The sequence below is a fragment of the Agelaius tricolor genome, unplaced genomic scaffold (assembly GCF_023055355.1).
Source record: "Agelaius tricolor isolate 1412-34295 unplaced genomic scaffold, bAgeTri1.0.p SCAF_15, whole genome shotgun sequence".
Classification (NCBI taxonomy): Eukaryota; Metazoa; Chordata; class Aves; order Passeriformes; family Icteridae; genus Agelaius; species Agelaius tricolor.
In genome coordinates this window covers 3,447,069-3,463,456 of record NW_027269275.1, presented here as the reverse complement: position 1 = coordinate 3,463,456, position 16,388 = coordinate 3,447,069, and the positions used below count along the sequence as shown (strand labels likewise).

Here is a 16,388-nt window from a genome sequence, read left to right as displayed (position 1 = left end):
AAACAATCTAAGCAAAGGCATGCAACAGCAGGGTCCTGGATTTTGAAGTTTATGAACTCTCCAAATAACCCCAGTCCCTGTGCTTTGCTGGATGTCTCAGTTTGTGCACAGAGAATGCACTTGGGGGAACAAAGGGACAAGCATCCATCCTCCCTGTATCAGCTGGTGCAGAAACCTTAAAATCACAATAGCACTGCTTTTGATTGTTGTTTCATTTTTATTACATGTAAGTTTATTAGCTGATGCTAATACAGCATTATCCCAATATTGTATCTCAACTATAATTACATTGTGAATGTAATAAGTATCCTCAAATATTAGATACTGTTTCTCCCCTGCCTGCAAAACTGAACCAGCAATAGCAGCTGTAGCCTGGTCACCCAACATGAACAAACACCAAAATATGCTTCAATTTTACCTATGGAGTTCCTTGTTTCTTTTGCAGATTCTTGCAAAAGAACAGCTTACATATGAGAGGAGAAAAATGATCCATTTTTGTACTGTATCACTGAAAATCCTTAAATAGCCTCAAATAACCACAACCTAACACAAACACAATCCTTCTGAAATCATTCCAAAGCTGCTGCAAACTTCCTCTCTTCAAACGTTAAGTACAATTTGCCTTAGAGATTTTATTCTTTTTAGTTATCACTGCAGACCTACTGCCATTAACTGGTTACAGAATTTTACCTATTCTGCTTTCAGATCATAGTCATGAATCACCAAATTAATTCAAGGAAAAAGACAATCTTTCTGTGATTTCTGCAGCAACTCAGAATACAAGAGGTTGTGCTTTCACATTTGCAAAGACTGGAAGACTTTGATGGACTTTTTTCTTGCTACATCCTCCTTGGTGCCCATGCTGACGCTGGACAGAAAAGCTCATGACAGGGCTATGAGCTTTGATGAGATTGTTTCAATATGACACAGCCACTGGGATTTACTGCCCAGGTACAGCAGGGGCTCCTGCAGCTGCCTCACATCTGCAATGGAGCAGGTGAATCTTGCCAATACAGGACTCAGGCAGACTGAGATGCTCTGCCACAGCACAGGGTACTTGGGTGGTGCTTGTCAGAGCAGTGACTCATGAGGAACAACACAGTGTATGTAGAAATTGAACAGGTTAAGAATGTCCAAAGAGCACCATCAGTTAACTTCTTCCCATAAACAATTTATTTTTCAATGAACTAATAGAGTTCCTTAAAGTAAACTGCATAAAATACCACATCTAAAGAAAAGGAGCCACTTAAATGCAAAACTGCTGTACCCCTGAGAAGATGCAGTTGGGTAAGCACCCAGAGAGCATGAGCAGAGCTGGTGGAACTGAGGGGGTTAATCTGCAGGGGATTGAGCATGGACTAACACTAACCTCTGGGTAGCCTCCAACATCATGCACGTCGATTCCAAGGAGATGTCCAAGTCCGTGTGGCATAAATACTGCACCCAGATGAACCTTCACCATGTCATCCACATTGCCTTTCAGAATGCCAATTCTGGTCAGCTCCTCCAGATGGACTCTGTCAGCCAGACGGTGCATATCAGGCCAGGCCACCCCTTGGAGAGCACAAACAGGCAGCTCAGTTAACTATTGCTACAAGATTTTAACAGCAGCTTTCAAAAAACAGATGGAACACATGTGCCCTTTGTTAATGCAAAAAACAAAGGTGGAAAGAGCAACTGCATTTTCACAAAAACACTTTAAACAAGACAAAACTATTTTAAGATGTCTGTGAAGTACAGAAAAATACAACCAAGAGAAACAGCAGCACCTTGTAATCCAGAGCCACATGAAAAGATGTCAGTACAATGGATCTAAGCATGTCCACAGAGATGGAAATGCATCCCTGAGTCTCCTATAAGAATGTCAACTGTAGATTATAGTTTTTTAAAATGCTGAGCATTTTACCAGTTTTTTTACCATTACCATCCTTTTATTTTCAAGAATGATCATCCTCATTTAGAACATCTGACATGGACACTACTTTTCTACGTACATTGAAGATTTAAAGCCCACATCTTTCTGGCAAACACACTCTCCAGAAATTAATGATTCCCTTGTGTTAATGGGCTGTGTAAAACACAACTCCTCTAATACATGTACTGAAACAGCATTACAAAATACTGTTGTTTGACTAGAGACAGAGTGCCAGGATACATTAGGTTGCTATTATTTTGGTATAGGATACAATTTTGTTTGACAAACTGCTGGGGAGAGGAGGGAGGAAGAAAGCAGCTCTTTTGTTAGTAACAAAGTACTGTCCTAATTAGTTCACCATGGCATTGAGTCATCATCAACAGAGCAGCAGTTGCAGAGTCAAAACAACTAGGGCTAAGGTACAGTTGAAGAATATTTTCCTTGTTCAATTTTGGCATGATTAAACAAATAAGAACTGAGCAAATTTTAAGGCCAAACTCCCACCAAGTTCCGTTTGCTTTAATCCAGTTAAACATGCAGCTCTAGGGTCCTGTGAAGATAAATGTCATCCCTTAATTACATTATCACTTTTTGCTGAAAGTACTGAGGCTTCAAAGTCAGAAATAAAATCATCCTATGGGAGTGCTTGGAGAAAGCACTCAGCTGTCTTTGTGGCTCTGATATAAAGATCAGAATCAAACTGAGCAGCAAGTGGCAGACAAACAGACAAACCCTTGGTTGCTACTTCCTCACAAAAACCAGCAGTGCCCAAGTGTGTGATGCTCACCCACAAAGTGTGTGCAGTCTTCCTGCTCAAAATGTGATATTTTTACGGTTTCCCTACTTTAGAAAGGAATTTAGATTTTTTATTCTATGAACCAGCTGTTCTTTCACAACTGTTCAACATATTCTATAATTATTTATCTTTCTGAATATTGATTGTATTGCAATTTTCACTTCTCTAGATTCACCTGTGTTTCACAGTTCTCACATTAGGCTCCACTCTATTGAATGATAAATTGAAATCACTACAATCCCTCACATAAATATTACACATATCACACTAAAAGTATTACTGAACCCCAGTTGTTTTCCTGTTTATTTTATAGCTGAGGAAATACAGAATTTCTATGTTGAAGTCGAGGTTCAGCTTTTGCAGCTAACTCCAACTGCTCTAAAGCCTTCAATCTTCTTTCTGAGGACACTAGATGTTCTCTCAAGGTCTCTCCCATGATTTCTTAGTTGAGTATTACCACAAGTCACCTATTTTCACCACCATAACTGCACAGCCACATGTAACAACATCTGACCCTGGTCAACTGTTTGAAGCCTCACCCTCTCTTGTTAAGAATGAAGGTCAGAACTCCATGGCTGGAAGACAAAACACAGCCATTCCCTGGATGCTCTGGATCAAGCTGAGCTGTCTGAGAGGAGTGGAGCTGAGCTATCTGCTGTCTGCAGCTCAGCTTCCCTCTGCAGCTCTGCTGGTCTCAATCCAAACCCACAGACTCCACTCAAAGTGACCCAGTCGCCTTTATCAAACTGAGGAAGAGATACAAAAGGAGATACAAATATCAAAGTGATCAGAAATAAAACCACCAACACCACAGTTCCATTTGCCTGCAGAAGTTGAACAGAGTAAATTATTGGCACTATTGCCCTAACTCTAAAGACTGCCATGGTTGTAAATCCTGAGTATTTCCAGGCACTGAGCAAATCCATTAGAACTCCTTCTTCTTCCCTCATCCCTACCTTTTCCTTTTTCTCTCATTGTCTGAAAGTGCAAATACTTCTCTCCTTCCTTCTTAATTCCCCATCTGTTTTGGTTTTTATTCATCTTATCTGCTCCATTAGAGACCGAGGATAACAAAAAGCTCTACTGTGAAATAAAAAATTAGGCTGGATGGAAAATCTGCAGCTCTGAGCTCTCTCTTGGAGCCAGGGTGGTGCTTCAGACAGAGCCCAGCAAAATGACTCTGGAGCACTGTTTGATCATGCAGCCAGTGCCACGAGCTTTGCTAGAGATATGAAATATGTCAGCTCCAGTTGTGTCCCCCATGCTGCTGGAGCTGCAGACAGCACTGGGGCAGCTCTGGGCACAGGGAAATTAAACTTCTGCTGGAGGCACCCTGCTAAATAATACAAATAAATAGGTATTCGAATAGTTTTAATTAAAAAGAAAGTGTTTATAGATAGATTGCACTTTCTATTCTATTGTCTGGCTTCATGCTTTATTCTATTATGACTGTGGGGAGGTGGCCACCCCCTCCAAGACACTTAACCTACAAGCCCTGGATAAAAATCTCATATACAGACTATTACTTGAGTGCTAAGACAAAACAGGAAGATATTCTGAGCTGACTAGAGACAGTGAAATAAGTGGAGTGATTTTTTGGTCTTCATTTAAAAAATGGTGATATCCTTGTCTTGTTTGATATGAGAGGATTCACATCATGATAGGAATAAACTTTAATAATAAGGTTCAAACAGATTTCTACCCATTTCTTAAACAGGTAATTTGACAAAGAAAAAGGATCGAAATGCAAATCTTCAAACATTTCCTACTGCCTTTGTAATATTAAAACCATTAATTATGTGAAGAGAAAGAACTATTTTACAGTACTAAGGCAACCACTTAAAAGTATAGAAAAAAATCCACTGAAAAATAGTAACAACCATAATTCAAGGAAGATGTCTTTGTCCATTTTATACAAAAGTATATTCACATGTATTTATTATAGAGTAAACAGAAATATATGCTTTAAAGTTATTTTAAAACTAAAATTGTAAAACAGAAATATATGCTTTAAAGCAATTTTAAAACTAAAATTGCATTAGCTTTATCTGGCAATTGAAATCTTCATAATACAATGGCCTGTGCAAGCCCAGCTGTCTGTGGGGCTGACTGACATCCCTGCACTCAGGTGTCATTCAGATACCTAGTAAATATACTCAAAGAGTAGAAGTCCTTAAATTCTGCTAATCTAATTTTCCTTTGTAGATACTGAACTTCAAGAATTGCAAAAAGCAGAGAAAGGAGGAAAAATTGAATATCAGAGTTGATAGCTTCATCAACCTGACAACTTGATAAGAAGCCATGAGCAGAACTTTTTGGTATTCTCATATGATGTGCAGCTCAACAACCTGGAAATGCCCCAAGGACTGCAGGGAGAGTATGTGAGTCCCTGTGTCTCACTGTGCTCAGATGCAGGATGCTGAAAGCCCACTCTGGGCACACATCTGTGTGGATAGCTTTAGCTTGTTACAGAAAACAATAACAGGGAAGAGTCTGCAGGCAGCCAGGGAACAACCTGCCCTACAGATTGCACACCTGCAGGTGTGAAGAACACTGGCTGAACAGTGCTGAGTGAACATTTTGTACCAAGAATCCTCAGTTTGTGGAGGCTCCTCAACTTTTGGATTATTGGGGGTCCAGCAGAGACCTCTGTGCCGACTGCAAGCAGGAGAAGTCAAACACCATATTAGCATTCTTGTAGGGAGAAAAAGCAGCTAAAAACCAACCAAACCCCACAACAACAACTTGCAAATGCCTCTGCCACTGGGTGTGTGAGTTACTCAGTGGCTGAGTGCTCTGGCACGGGGGCCAGCACTGGCTCCCACCACCAATCACTCACCAGCACGTTTGACTCTTGTATTATTCAGGAGTATTATTTTTAAGCCTTGGTGAAGTTTATCATATTTGCAGACATGCTTTTTGTGTAAGAACTTTTATGATAGTTGCAGACGTGCTTTTTGTGTAGAAAGGTTAGTTCTGTTATTATCTTTAAGCCAATTTATAAACCAATTATAGTCCAGTGACAGAGGAGGTTTAAAAAGTCAGATTGGAGGATCCTTGGACTTTGACAGCTTGTACCAAAATGAGTCTGTACTCAGGAAAATCTGCTGATGAGGTGTCTGCTCCCTTCCTAATTCTCTGCCAAATGAGACTCTGGGTGATAGAGGTCACTGAGGCAGGGCCTGGCTCCCCAGGGAAGCTCAGTGCCCAGGCTCATTAGGCTGGGGTTTGTACCTGCATGCATCATGTGCTCAGCAGAGAGGTCAGCTCAAACCCACCCCTTACAGCAACCAGAGACTCCTGGAGATACAGAGTGAACCAAGTGCACAGCAGCAACCAGGCACTGGAGATGTCCAGTAATGAAATAAACCACGCTATGCATTAATTAACAAAGATCTAGGGAGGTTATTAGTTTTCAGACACAATGCAAACAGTACAGTGGAGGTTTGCAGATGTGTGAGGTACCACTTAAAACGGCAAACTTTGTGCATTAAGTTTGCCTAAAGTCTTTTTTTAAAGGTATCCCCATAAAGCTAAATGTTATCTGATACTATCAGGTATTACTGTGAAAGAAAGGAAAAAGATAAAATTAATATTATTTTACTTTCTTGAAAATATTTCCTCTCTAATATCTGTTGGCCAAACCACACAAAATTTCAGATAAAACACCAACACAGCAGCAACCAGACACTGGAGATGTCCAGTAATGAAACAAACCACACTATGCATTAATTAACAAAGATCTAGGGAGGTTATCAGTTTTCAGACACAATGCAAACAGTACAGTGGAGGTTTGCAGATGTGTGAGGTACCACTTAAAATGGCAAACTTTGTGCATTAAGTTTGCCTAAAGTCTTTTTTTAAAGGCATCCCCATAAAGCTAAATGTTATCTGATACTATTAGGTATTACTATTAGGTATTACTAGGTAATACTATTAGGTATTACTGTGAAAGAAAGGAAAAAGATAAAATTAATATTATTTTACTTGCTTGAAAATATTTCCTCTCTGATATCTGTTGGCCAAACCACACAAAATTTCAGATAAAACACCAACACAGCAGCAACCAGACACTGGAGATGTCCAGTAATGAAACAAACCACACTATGCATTAATTAACAAAGATCTAGGGAGGTTATCAGTTTTCAGACACAATGCAAACAGTACAGTGGAGGTTTGCAGATGTGTGAGGTACCACTTAAAATGGCAAACTTTGTGCATTAAGTTTGCCTAAAGTCTTTTTTTAAAGGCATCCCCATAAAGCTAAATGTTATCTGATACTATTAGGTATTACTATTAGGTATTACTAGGTAATACTATTAGGTATTACTGTGAAAGAAAGGAAAAAGATAAAATTAATATTATTTTACTTGCTTGAAAATATTTCCTCTCTGATATCTGTTGGCCAAACCACACAAAATTTCAGATAAAACACCAACACAGCAGCAACCAGACACTGGAGATGTCCAGTAATGAAATAAACCACGCTATGCATTAATTAACAAAAATCTAAGGAGGTTATTAGTTTTCAGACACAATGCAAACAGAACAGTGGAGGTTTGCAGATGTGTGAGGTACCACTTAAAAATGGCAAACTTTGTGCATTAAGTTGGCCTAAAGTCTTTTTTTTAAAGGCATCCCCATAAAGCTAAATGTTATGTGATACTCTTAGATATTACTGTGAAAGAAAGGAAAAAAATAAAATTAATATTCTTTTACTTTCTTAAAAATATTTCCTCTTTGATAGCTATTTGCCAAACCACACAAAATTTCAGATAAAACACCAGGTTCAAGGACTCTGGAACATCATATAAAGATCTCTGCAATAATGTGTGACCTCTTTGATCACACCAAGGGAGGGGATTTTTGTGCCCTCCTTGCCAGCCCCCCATAAAGAAAGAAAAGCTTCTAGTGAAACCAGAAATCAAAAGCATTCCTATCTTTTGATGAATATACCATAAATTTTTAAACAGTAGAATTAAAAAGATGAGTTGCTATAACACATCACACTATAAACTGTTCCTCAGCTGCTGTTAACTCACTGGTATTTTTATCCCAGTGATTATTATCTGAAGTTTTATTAGAAGCCATTTGAGAACATAAAGTAGAAACAGCATACAAAAATAATTTAGAATTACTGTGTGGTATTTAGCCACTTTGGTCAGAAAGTACTCTGAAAAGGCCTAACAGGATTTTTTTGGCCACTACTTAGGGTACTTTGTGGTTGTAATGTGACAATGATTAAACCACAAATGATTTAACAGGTTTTTTTTTTGTTGTTGTTGTTGGGTGGGAGTTTTTTGCCAACACAGATGTCACAATCTTACTAAAAAAAACGAGTATGGCAAGGTTCTAGCAACTTCTCCCCAAATTGTGCTAAGGTTAAGTTACATTTAATTTCCAAGTGTCCACAGACAAGGGCAAAAGGCCCAATGTCCCCTGGCAGTGCCACTGAAATGCAGACAGAACACACAATCCCAGTCCAGCCAGCAACCCATTGGAACAGATTAAAATCTGCCAACTGGCAGAGACCATATCAGACATAAAACAATAGGACTTTAGAACTCAATCAGACCCAGTTTAAAAACCAAACCAAAACATAATTTAAACACTAAAAACCAATTATCTTCTCCCTCTTCACTTGGGTGCTAGAGAAACAATTGTCATGTTTGTGATTTCCATGCTTTCTTTTTGGCCCACTACACGAAACACTCAGTGTTTGCTCTGGTTTGGAGCTTGGTGTCTTGCAGCACCAGGTAAGGCAGCTTTGCCATGGGGAAAGCCCCAAAAGCTGCACTCTGACCCTGGCAGGGTTTGGGCAGCAGTGAAGCTGCTCAGAGCTGTGTGGATGATCCCATGGCTCATGGGGTGAGCATTGTTTGGCTGATGGGTGCCAAATTCAGGGATGCCATTTCTGACTGTACTTTCCAGCTGTGGCATGGCTGCATCTGGCTGCCATGTGAGGAGGAGAAGCACAAAATGGAACTAAACAGAATTTGCTGCCGTGTCACACCTCAAATACCCTCAGTTCTGACTGCAGGGATTGCCAGACCTGCCCCTGCCCTGGGCCTGGAGCCCCAGTGCCACAGCTCCACACCAGGATGGTATTTCTGGGCAATAAAGGCACCCCTTTATTCCCCAGAAAGATTCACCTGCCTTACAGGGATGGGAGTTACTGGAGGGAAACAGAGATTGATCCTCGTCACCTCTGAAATTTGGACTTCTTCAAAAGGCTGAACAATTCACACACACTGTGCTATTCAGCTGTACTGTGACATTCCTTTTGCATCAGTATGATGGAGGTTTCCAGCAGTAAGTCCATCCTTGGCATGGATGATGGAGGTTTCCAGCAGTAATTCCATCCTCCCAGTTACAAACCCTGCACAAGGTGAGCTGTCAGGCATCAGAAGCAGCATGAGGATAACATTCTGCCATGCAGAAACATCAGGAAAAGCAATATGAATAGATGCAGGTGTGGAGCAAGAGGAGGGATTTTTTCCATGTCTGGATGCAGCACTGGGATTGAGTTTTGCCAGACACTATTTTACAGCAAGTTCCTTCTAAAAGAGGTGTATGTTGAAGAGGGAAAAAGGAAAAGGATTGACAGAATGAAGGAAGTGTTGGAGGGAGTGATTGCAGTGTGGAAACTCATCAATCTTTGGAGCTCAGAAAAGACCCTGTTCAGATAAGACTCAGGGCAAACAGCACAATTTATGTCTGGCAGGTTTGCACTCTGACAGCTACAGCTGATGCAGTGTCAAGATTGAAGGACTTGTGAACTTTGCACTTCAACTCAAATTACAGCAAATATCAAGCACAATTCCTGTGAGAAAATCAGTGCAGGTACTAAAAATCAGACAAGGTACAGGCAGCTCATTGCACAATATCACTATTAAAACCAGAATTGCACAGTGTTACAATATACAGCATGTTACAATTAGGAAAAAAGGATTTTATAAAAAAAAGGTCTTAAACCAAACCCCATTTAGTATAGAAAAGCAAAAAACCTGCAGCCAATTTAGGCTGAGTCTGTAAAGATATCTAAATGTATTTGCTGAGCTGGAAAGCTTCAGGTTTGCCCCTGAACCACGGCAGCTCCTGCAGGCTCTGCTCAGGGACCTGGAGATGAGAGGGGTTTCAAGGCAGAAACAGTTTCAAGTGCCTGCTTTTGTACCCTGGGGGTAACTCAGCATCACTGCAGCCCCTGAATGCTGCAGTGGTCAGTGCCCATCCCAGCAGGAGCAGCAGCTGCCAGGTCTGCAGTCAGGGCCTGCACATTTCAATGGATTGCTGCTTTCCCTGAGGGTCTGCTGAGGCTGGCAGAAAAGCAGCAAACTCCCTTTTCTTTCACCTCTTGCCACAGGTTACTGCTGTGCTGAGCAGGTGACCAACAATGAGAGCTCCTGTAACCAATCATACCATTTTTAATTCATATCATGAAAGAATAAAGAATTTCAATTTGACTGACAGTATTGTCTATGCATCCTTAAGTGCCTTCTGCTTTTATTTCCTAAGTAGCAGCAATGCCTCAACAATTTACACTGAGAAAACCAGAATTAACACACCACAGAAAGCTGTTCTACCTTTGCTGGGGCCATCCCAGAGAGGCAGGACTCAACTTCTATTGAATTGTTTGTTTGTTTATCAATTGATGAACATTAATGCCAGCAAAAAAAGTACAGTCCACTCCATTCAATAGAGAAGAGAGAGAGCAGATTACAAATAGCTTTTAAAATCATATATTGACAAGATTTACTTCCCAATCTGTCTTTCAACACAGTAACACATTCTGAACTGCAAGGAAGGAAAAATAATACTGTGGTGTCTTTCAGCAAGATTTGTGAATATCAAATATTGGTTACAACATGCCCTAAAAGCATTTGCTCTTCAGAGGAACTGCAATAAAATCTTCAACTTCTGTCATTAATTTTTTATTCCTGAGAAGAATTGTTTTGCTGCAGATATTGCAGCAGATTAATAATGATCAGCAGTGCTTTGACTAAAATATGACAATCTGAATGGGAATAATTCATAAGGGCATCTTGAAATTATACAAACTGTAAAACAGATTGTGCTCTCATACCCTTCCCTGTTCTGCTATTGTCAAAAATTCCAGTTTACAGTCCAGTTTCTTTTTCAAAATTCACCAAAATCAGCTACTGTTTTTATACAGCACAACAGAGAAGCATCACCACATGGTGTTCCACTAAGCACAACTCTGGACTACACATAATAAAAAACACTTCCACGCAAAAACCTCCCATTGCATGTGAATAAGAACCTTCTACCTGGGAGGATGAATATTAGTAACAGTTACAGTTATTTTCTTTAGGTATAATAGATTTCAATCCTAGTTGGATACAGTGACACTTACTCTAAAGCAGTATTAGAAACCAAAAATCAATCTGAATTGTGAAGAAGTTATAGAACTCTTGTGGACAAAAAGAAGCAGTAATCTGTGAAGCTGCAAATTCTGAATTTGCATATGTTGCCAAGTACAACTCTGCTCAACTTAATAACAGAAACACCTGCTGGTAATATGATCTGCTATGCCAAATATATACCCTAGCTATTAGTTTTCATTAAATTGTTTTTATTAAACAGTTCTTTAATTGAGTCATTTTAATCTTTGCTCTTGGTACTATTCTACCTGAGCTGGATTCTCCACTCTTCTTTCTTTGTTAGAGGCATTTTACTAGAAAATAGAACAGGGACTCATACTGCTGCTTTGAATTCAAATCACAGCATTTTTTGTTGTTTAAGTAGGTTATTTAAACTGGTAGTGGTTCACTAAACTTAATTCTTGACAGTCTGACTGAAAGAACTGTGCCTCAGTATTTGGGTACCAAAGGAGGACACACCATCCAAAATCTGCACCTGCTGTACTGAAATACAAACCACTCACCTTGGGCAGTCCCTGGGCTTGCCCCTCTACCCCCATCAGCTTTACTACTTCAATCCTTTAGCATCAGACAAACAGGGAGGAGGCAAAACACTGCAAAATAAAGGAGCCTCTTTGTTTTGTCCTTCTAATTCACAACATTCCTTGGAAGGCTGTACATGGGAAAACTAGCTAAGTTTTCATTGCAAAGCAGTTAGGAAGTTACAACAATTAAAAAAACCCTGAAGAAATCAGAAGAAATGCACAAAAAGTGGTCAGAGTTTCACAGAGCAGCTCAACTGATGCAGTTACAGCTGCCCACAGGACAAAGACCAGCTAGGATTGACTTGGCTCTGCATCCTGCACCTACAGACACACAAAGGGACACCCACAAACACCCACAGGAACACCCTGCCTGCCTTCCAGGCTGCCTCTGCAGGTGCCTCATGGTGACCTGTGATATTCCATCCTAGACAACTGCCAAGGACTGCTCCTCCTGCTCTTCAAAGGGAGTCCTCAGTCCCAGACCTACAGAAGGGCCCCCCTGAATCATTCTGTTCCTCAAATCATTCATTTGGGAATGACAGAGTGGAAGGGTAGCTCCTAACATTAGAGAAACACCTTCAAACACCATTCTCAACTGCAAAATGCAAGACTGGACCCAGTGAGGCACCTGGAGCAAAGGCAGAGGAGGGACCAGCAGCCAGAGAGAACTTTCTGAAGTTCTCTGAGCCAGACACTGCTGGCCTGTGCTCACTGGCTGCTCCAGCCTGCTCCCCTTGGCCTCTCCATCTCAAAACACCTGAGCCTTTTGGGAACTACTTATCTCTTTGCATTTATTTAGCATCTCCAGCAAAAGGGTACCCATTTCTTGTAGGCTCTGAGGATCAGCTGGTATCTACATGATTAATAAAAGGATCTTTTATGTGCTTGGTATGTAGGTCTACTTCTTTGAAATGTTTTTGACTGTACTTGAAGTGTATTTGACTGCACTTTCTTGGTCAAAGAGGCAATCCTGGCATCAATGAAATCTGCAAAGTCTGATCTTTGACCCTGGAAGACAGGATTTAAGAGCTTCAAGAACCCATGTCTTTAAGTGAAACTGGATTTCTGGGAGAGCCATACCCAAGGAACCTTCCAGCCCTAACATGGAGAAACCTCCATTTTGTGTTATCAGAGATGTTAGTCCTGGGGCAGAGATTTTCTTCAAGACCTTCCTCAAATGCATTTATTGGAAAAGCAAAGCCTGAAAGCCAGAGGCAAGGCAATACTCCCTGTCTTGGATAGTAAAATGCAGAACTTGGGGATATGCATATAAGATGAGCTCCAACTTGAAAAATGCAGAGATAGAAATCCTATAGGGAAACCCTGTGGTAATGTCAGTATCCCAAGGAGGAATTCACACTGCACATAAACTGATGTGATGAACAACAACTTCTGTGCATATTTGGAACTAATTTTTATTTTTCGTTTTATTGAAACAAACAAACATCAATCAGCAAATATTCCCAGCTGCATAGCTAATGTCTGAATGCAATTTTGATTCAATGGGGACTCTGTATACACAAGCTTTTCAAATCATAAAAATGTAGAGATAGGGACTTGAGTGGCTGCCAACCTGGCCTTACTCAACTGTTCCTTGGGAGCAGTTTGCTAGACAAGGAGATCTTTTTTGAAACTGGAATTTAGGACAATGGACCTTACAGAGCGAGGTATTTTAATTCCTTCTTTCTTGCACCCCAAATATTAATGTATATAACTTTAAAGTTTAAAAAAAAGATGTTTTTCAACATAGATTTTGCAGTAGTACCAGGCATGCTAAGCACAACCAGCTGCCTTCCTTCCCCTTCTCCTGTGATTTTCCATTAGCCTACAGAAAAGACAGAGAGTAATGCTTGGAGGTCCCAGGATGCAATTGCAAAAGGATGAAGATGGAAAGTATGTGATTGCTCCAATATTTAGCTCATTAATCTTAAAGACTCTGTTTATGCTCTAGTGCATTAATGCAAAATAGTTCTAATTGCAAAGCTGAGATAGACATACTTCCTTTTTAGCTCTTCTCAACACAGTAGCAAGTTATTCTATTTCAGAAGCTGCAGTGTTCCTATGAACAGAAACTGTACAGAGAAACTTTCTATATGTAGCAACTATATGTCCTCATCAACAAAGAATTGAATTGATAATAATATAAACATTGTATTAATATTATTAATATTATGAATATTCTTTAAATGGTTAAGATAATAACCTGACCAACAAACAGCAGAAATCACTTGAGAGGCTGCCCATGATATAAATACACAGTCATTTGCTGAAGAATAAAAGAGAATCCACTCCACAGAGACCTCCCCAAGACCACTGGACCCTGTGTGCCAGTGACAGTAACAGGGTGGTGCCCAGGGCTGGAATGGCCACAGCTCACAGGGACATGCAGCACCCCTGCCCTGGGCACAGCCACAGCTGAGGACAGGGGCACTGCTCCCCAGCTGCATCTCCCTGGCCTCCACCACTGGCATTCCCATGGGCATGTTTCATGTGTTCAGCACAGCATGGAGTGATCCAGGGCAGGAGGGATACCAGGAGGGTTCAAAGCCCTGGCTCAGGGTAGGGTTAACTTGAAAGGGTTAGATTGGGTTTCTTCAACAAAGTGTTTTCTTGAGTTTCAGAGAGGGACTTACAGCAAAACAAATTATTTCACACTTTTTTTCCCAACAGATTGATACTAATTCCAAAGAGCAAACAATAGTGGTCTCCCAGGTGAAACCAGTGACTAATGATGGATAACAAAGCTAACACACAGACATTGGATCTAACTTATGCAACTGGGGTAAAGGATGGAGTGAGACAGATTTGGGAGCCATGCACGTGTGCCCTCCAACCCTTCAGATCTCTCCACTATTAACAACATGCCCACCTTGCTCCCCAAAGAGTCTAATCTACCCCTGCAGCTCAGGCTTTCAGCTGCTGCCATCAGAGGTGCCCACTGGAGGTGCTCCAGACATCAGAGCTGACACCTCACACCAGCCCTCGCCCCCTGCCCTTTCCCACTGCCCTCAGCAGCCTCATGCCTACTGAGGCTGTGCTGCACAATGCTATTTTTCCACCAGAGTTTGCTTTTTTAAGCCTGGGCAATTATGGGGGTGGGGGAGAGCTACACTAAAAGCAGTAATTTTATGGTTATAGCATCAAGGACTGCAGAGTTGAGCAATATCCACTGGCAGTGTCTGTGTGAGCTTTGCTTGGCCCCTTGGTGCTGACCTGTTATGGTTCAGTCCTTCACTTACATGAACATCTACTCCTTTACACAGGATTTCAAATTACCTTTCTGATGATGCTGCCTATTCCAGCCCTGTAGTAAAATCTTTAAAAATTTTCTAGTTCTAAAAAAAAATTTCAGTGACACTTGCCAAAGGAAGAGACCCAGGGCTATGTTTTGCAATGAAGGCAGCTGGCTAAAGGACAGAAGACCTCATGCAAGCCAAAGTGCAACATCCATTGATGGCTACTGTTACTACAGCCATGGAGGAGAGCCTCAGCAGTGGAAAAACTTCCACCCGACCAAGCAGAGCTTCCCACCAAGCACAAGATGCAAACCCACAGGAGCTCCAGGTTAATTTACTTCTAGGGCTACCCAGTTTCCAGAAGACTCCAACCACCAAGGCAAGCACAGCTCCTGATAAACCACTGAAGATTTCTCTTCATTATCTAAGTCCTCTTCCATCTGTTACAAAAGCTGAAAACAAGCAAGAAAAAACCCAAGAGACTTCACAAGAAGGCAAGCATGGCAAATGCACCTAAAAGTTGCCTCTGGTAATCAGCAACCTTTCTTGCACCAGACTCAGGTTCCCAGCAGGATGCTAAGCAACTTGCTTCAAACGCAGGGGGTTTTTAAAATTTATTTTACATTTTTTTAATTAATCATTTTCTTTCATTTTACCAGAGTTTGGCTTGACAATCTGGAGTGTAATTTGCAGAAAGGCTGGGCTCTCAGCAGCTGTAACAGAGGTCAAAACAGCTGTGGTTTGAGCAAGAGCAATGATCAACTCTCTTAAAAAAGATCTCGAGTCTGAAGAATTTCCATCTTGGAATCCCAAATGAGTCAATAGCTTCTACACTAACTTCTCTAGCCTGCTGGCCCCTGCCTGCAGAAGGGGAACTGCTGCACAATTTCACATCATTAAGATGCAGTGCAAGCAAACTTCCTTGCCTGCCCAGCACCTGTGTACATTATGATGAGCACTCTGAGAGAAAACTGGTGAGGACACATTGATCATTTTGGATTCAGAGCAGGTTTTGAACAGTAGACAATAAACAGCTCCAGGCCATGCATAGAACAAAAGGTTAAACTAAATTACTGAATAGCTGCTCATTAGCTCAGCTCTTACTGTTATATGCATTGTGTGAAGACAGCAGAGTGAGAAACAATGAATGTATCTACAGGAACATTTAATTCCAATCATCCTTGGAGGTGAAATCTCTTGGTTGTCCCCACTTACTCTGTTTTTGTGTACACAGTGGAATGTTGAGGTGCATGAATTGAATTCATTTCAGATGAAAGTAAACTGGGAGATGTGCTCCAGGACTGCATTTAATGTGCCTCAACCTTTGGCAAATCCAATGAGATTAAAAAAGAAAGCAGAAGTGAGACAAATCAGGACACTAAACTTCTGGAATACTCTGAGACACATGGCTTTACAATTTCACTCTTTTTTAACTAATCTTTCTATGTAGCATATATCTGTAAAGCAGATACATATATATATATATGTATATATATATATAAATTGTTTCTCAAA

At 40.7% G+C, this 16,388-nt stretch overlaps 1 protein-coding gene across 3 annotated transcripts in view; it reads right to left on the bottom strand.

Annotated features, from left to right (window-relative positions):
- Nucleotides 1-16,388, bottom strand: part of PEPD (peptidase D) — a 209,693-nt gene that overhangs the window by 20,551 nt on the left and 172,754 nt on the right. For all 3 annotated transcript variants that reach the window (XM_071440236.1, XM_071440233.1, XM_071440234.1), the window contains one exon: nucleotides 1,370-1,554. In XM_071440236.1, the coding sequence (XP_071296337.1) occupies nucleotides 1,370-1,554 (185 nt within the window). The remainder of the gene's footprint in view (nucleotides 1-1,369; nucleotides 1,555-16,388) is intronic.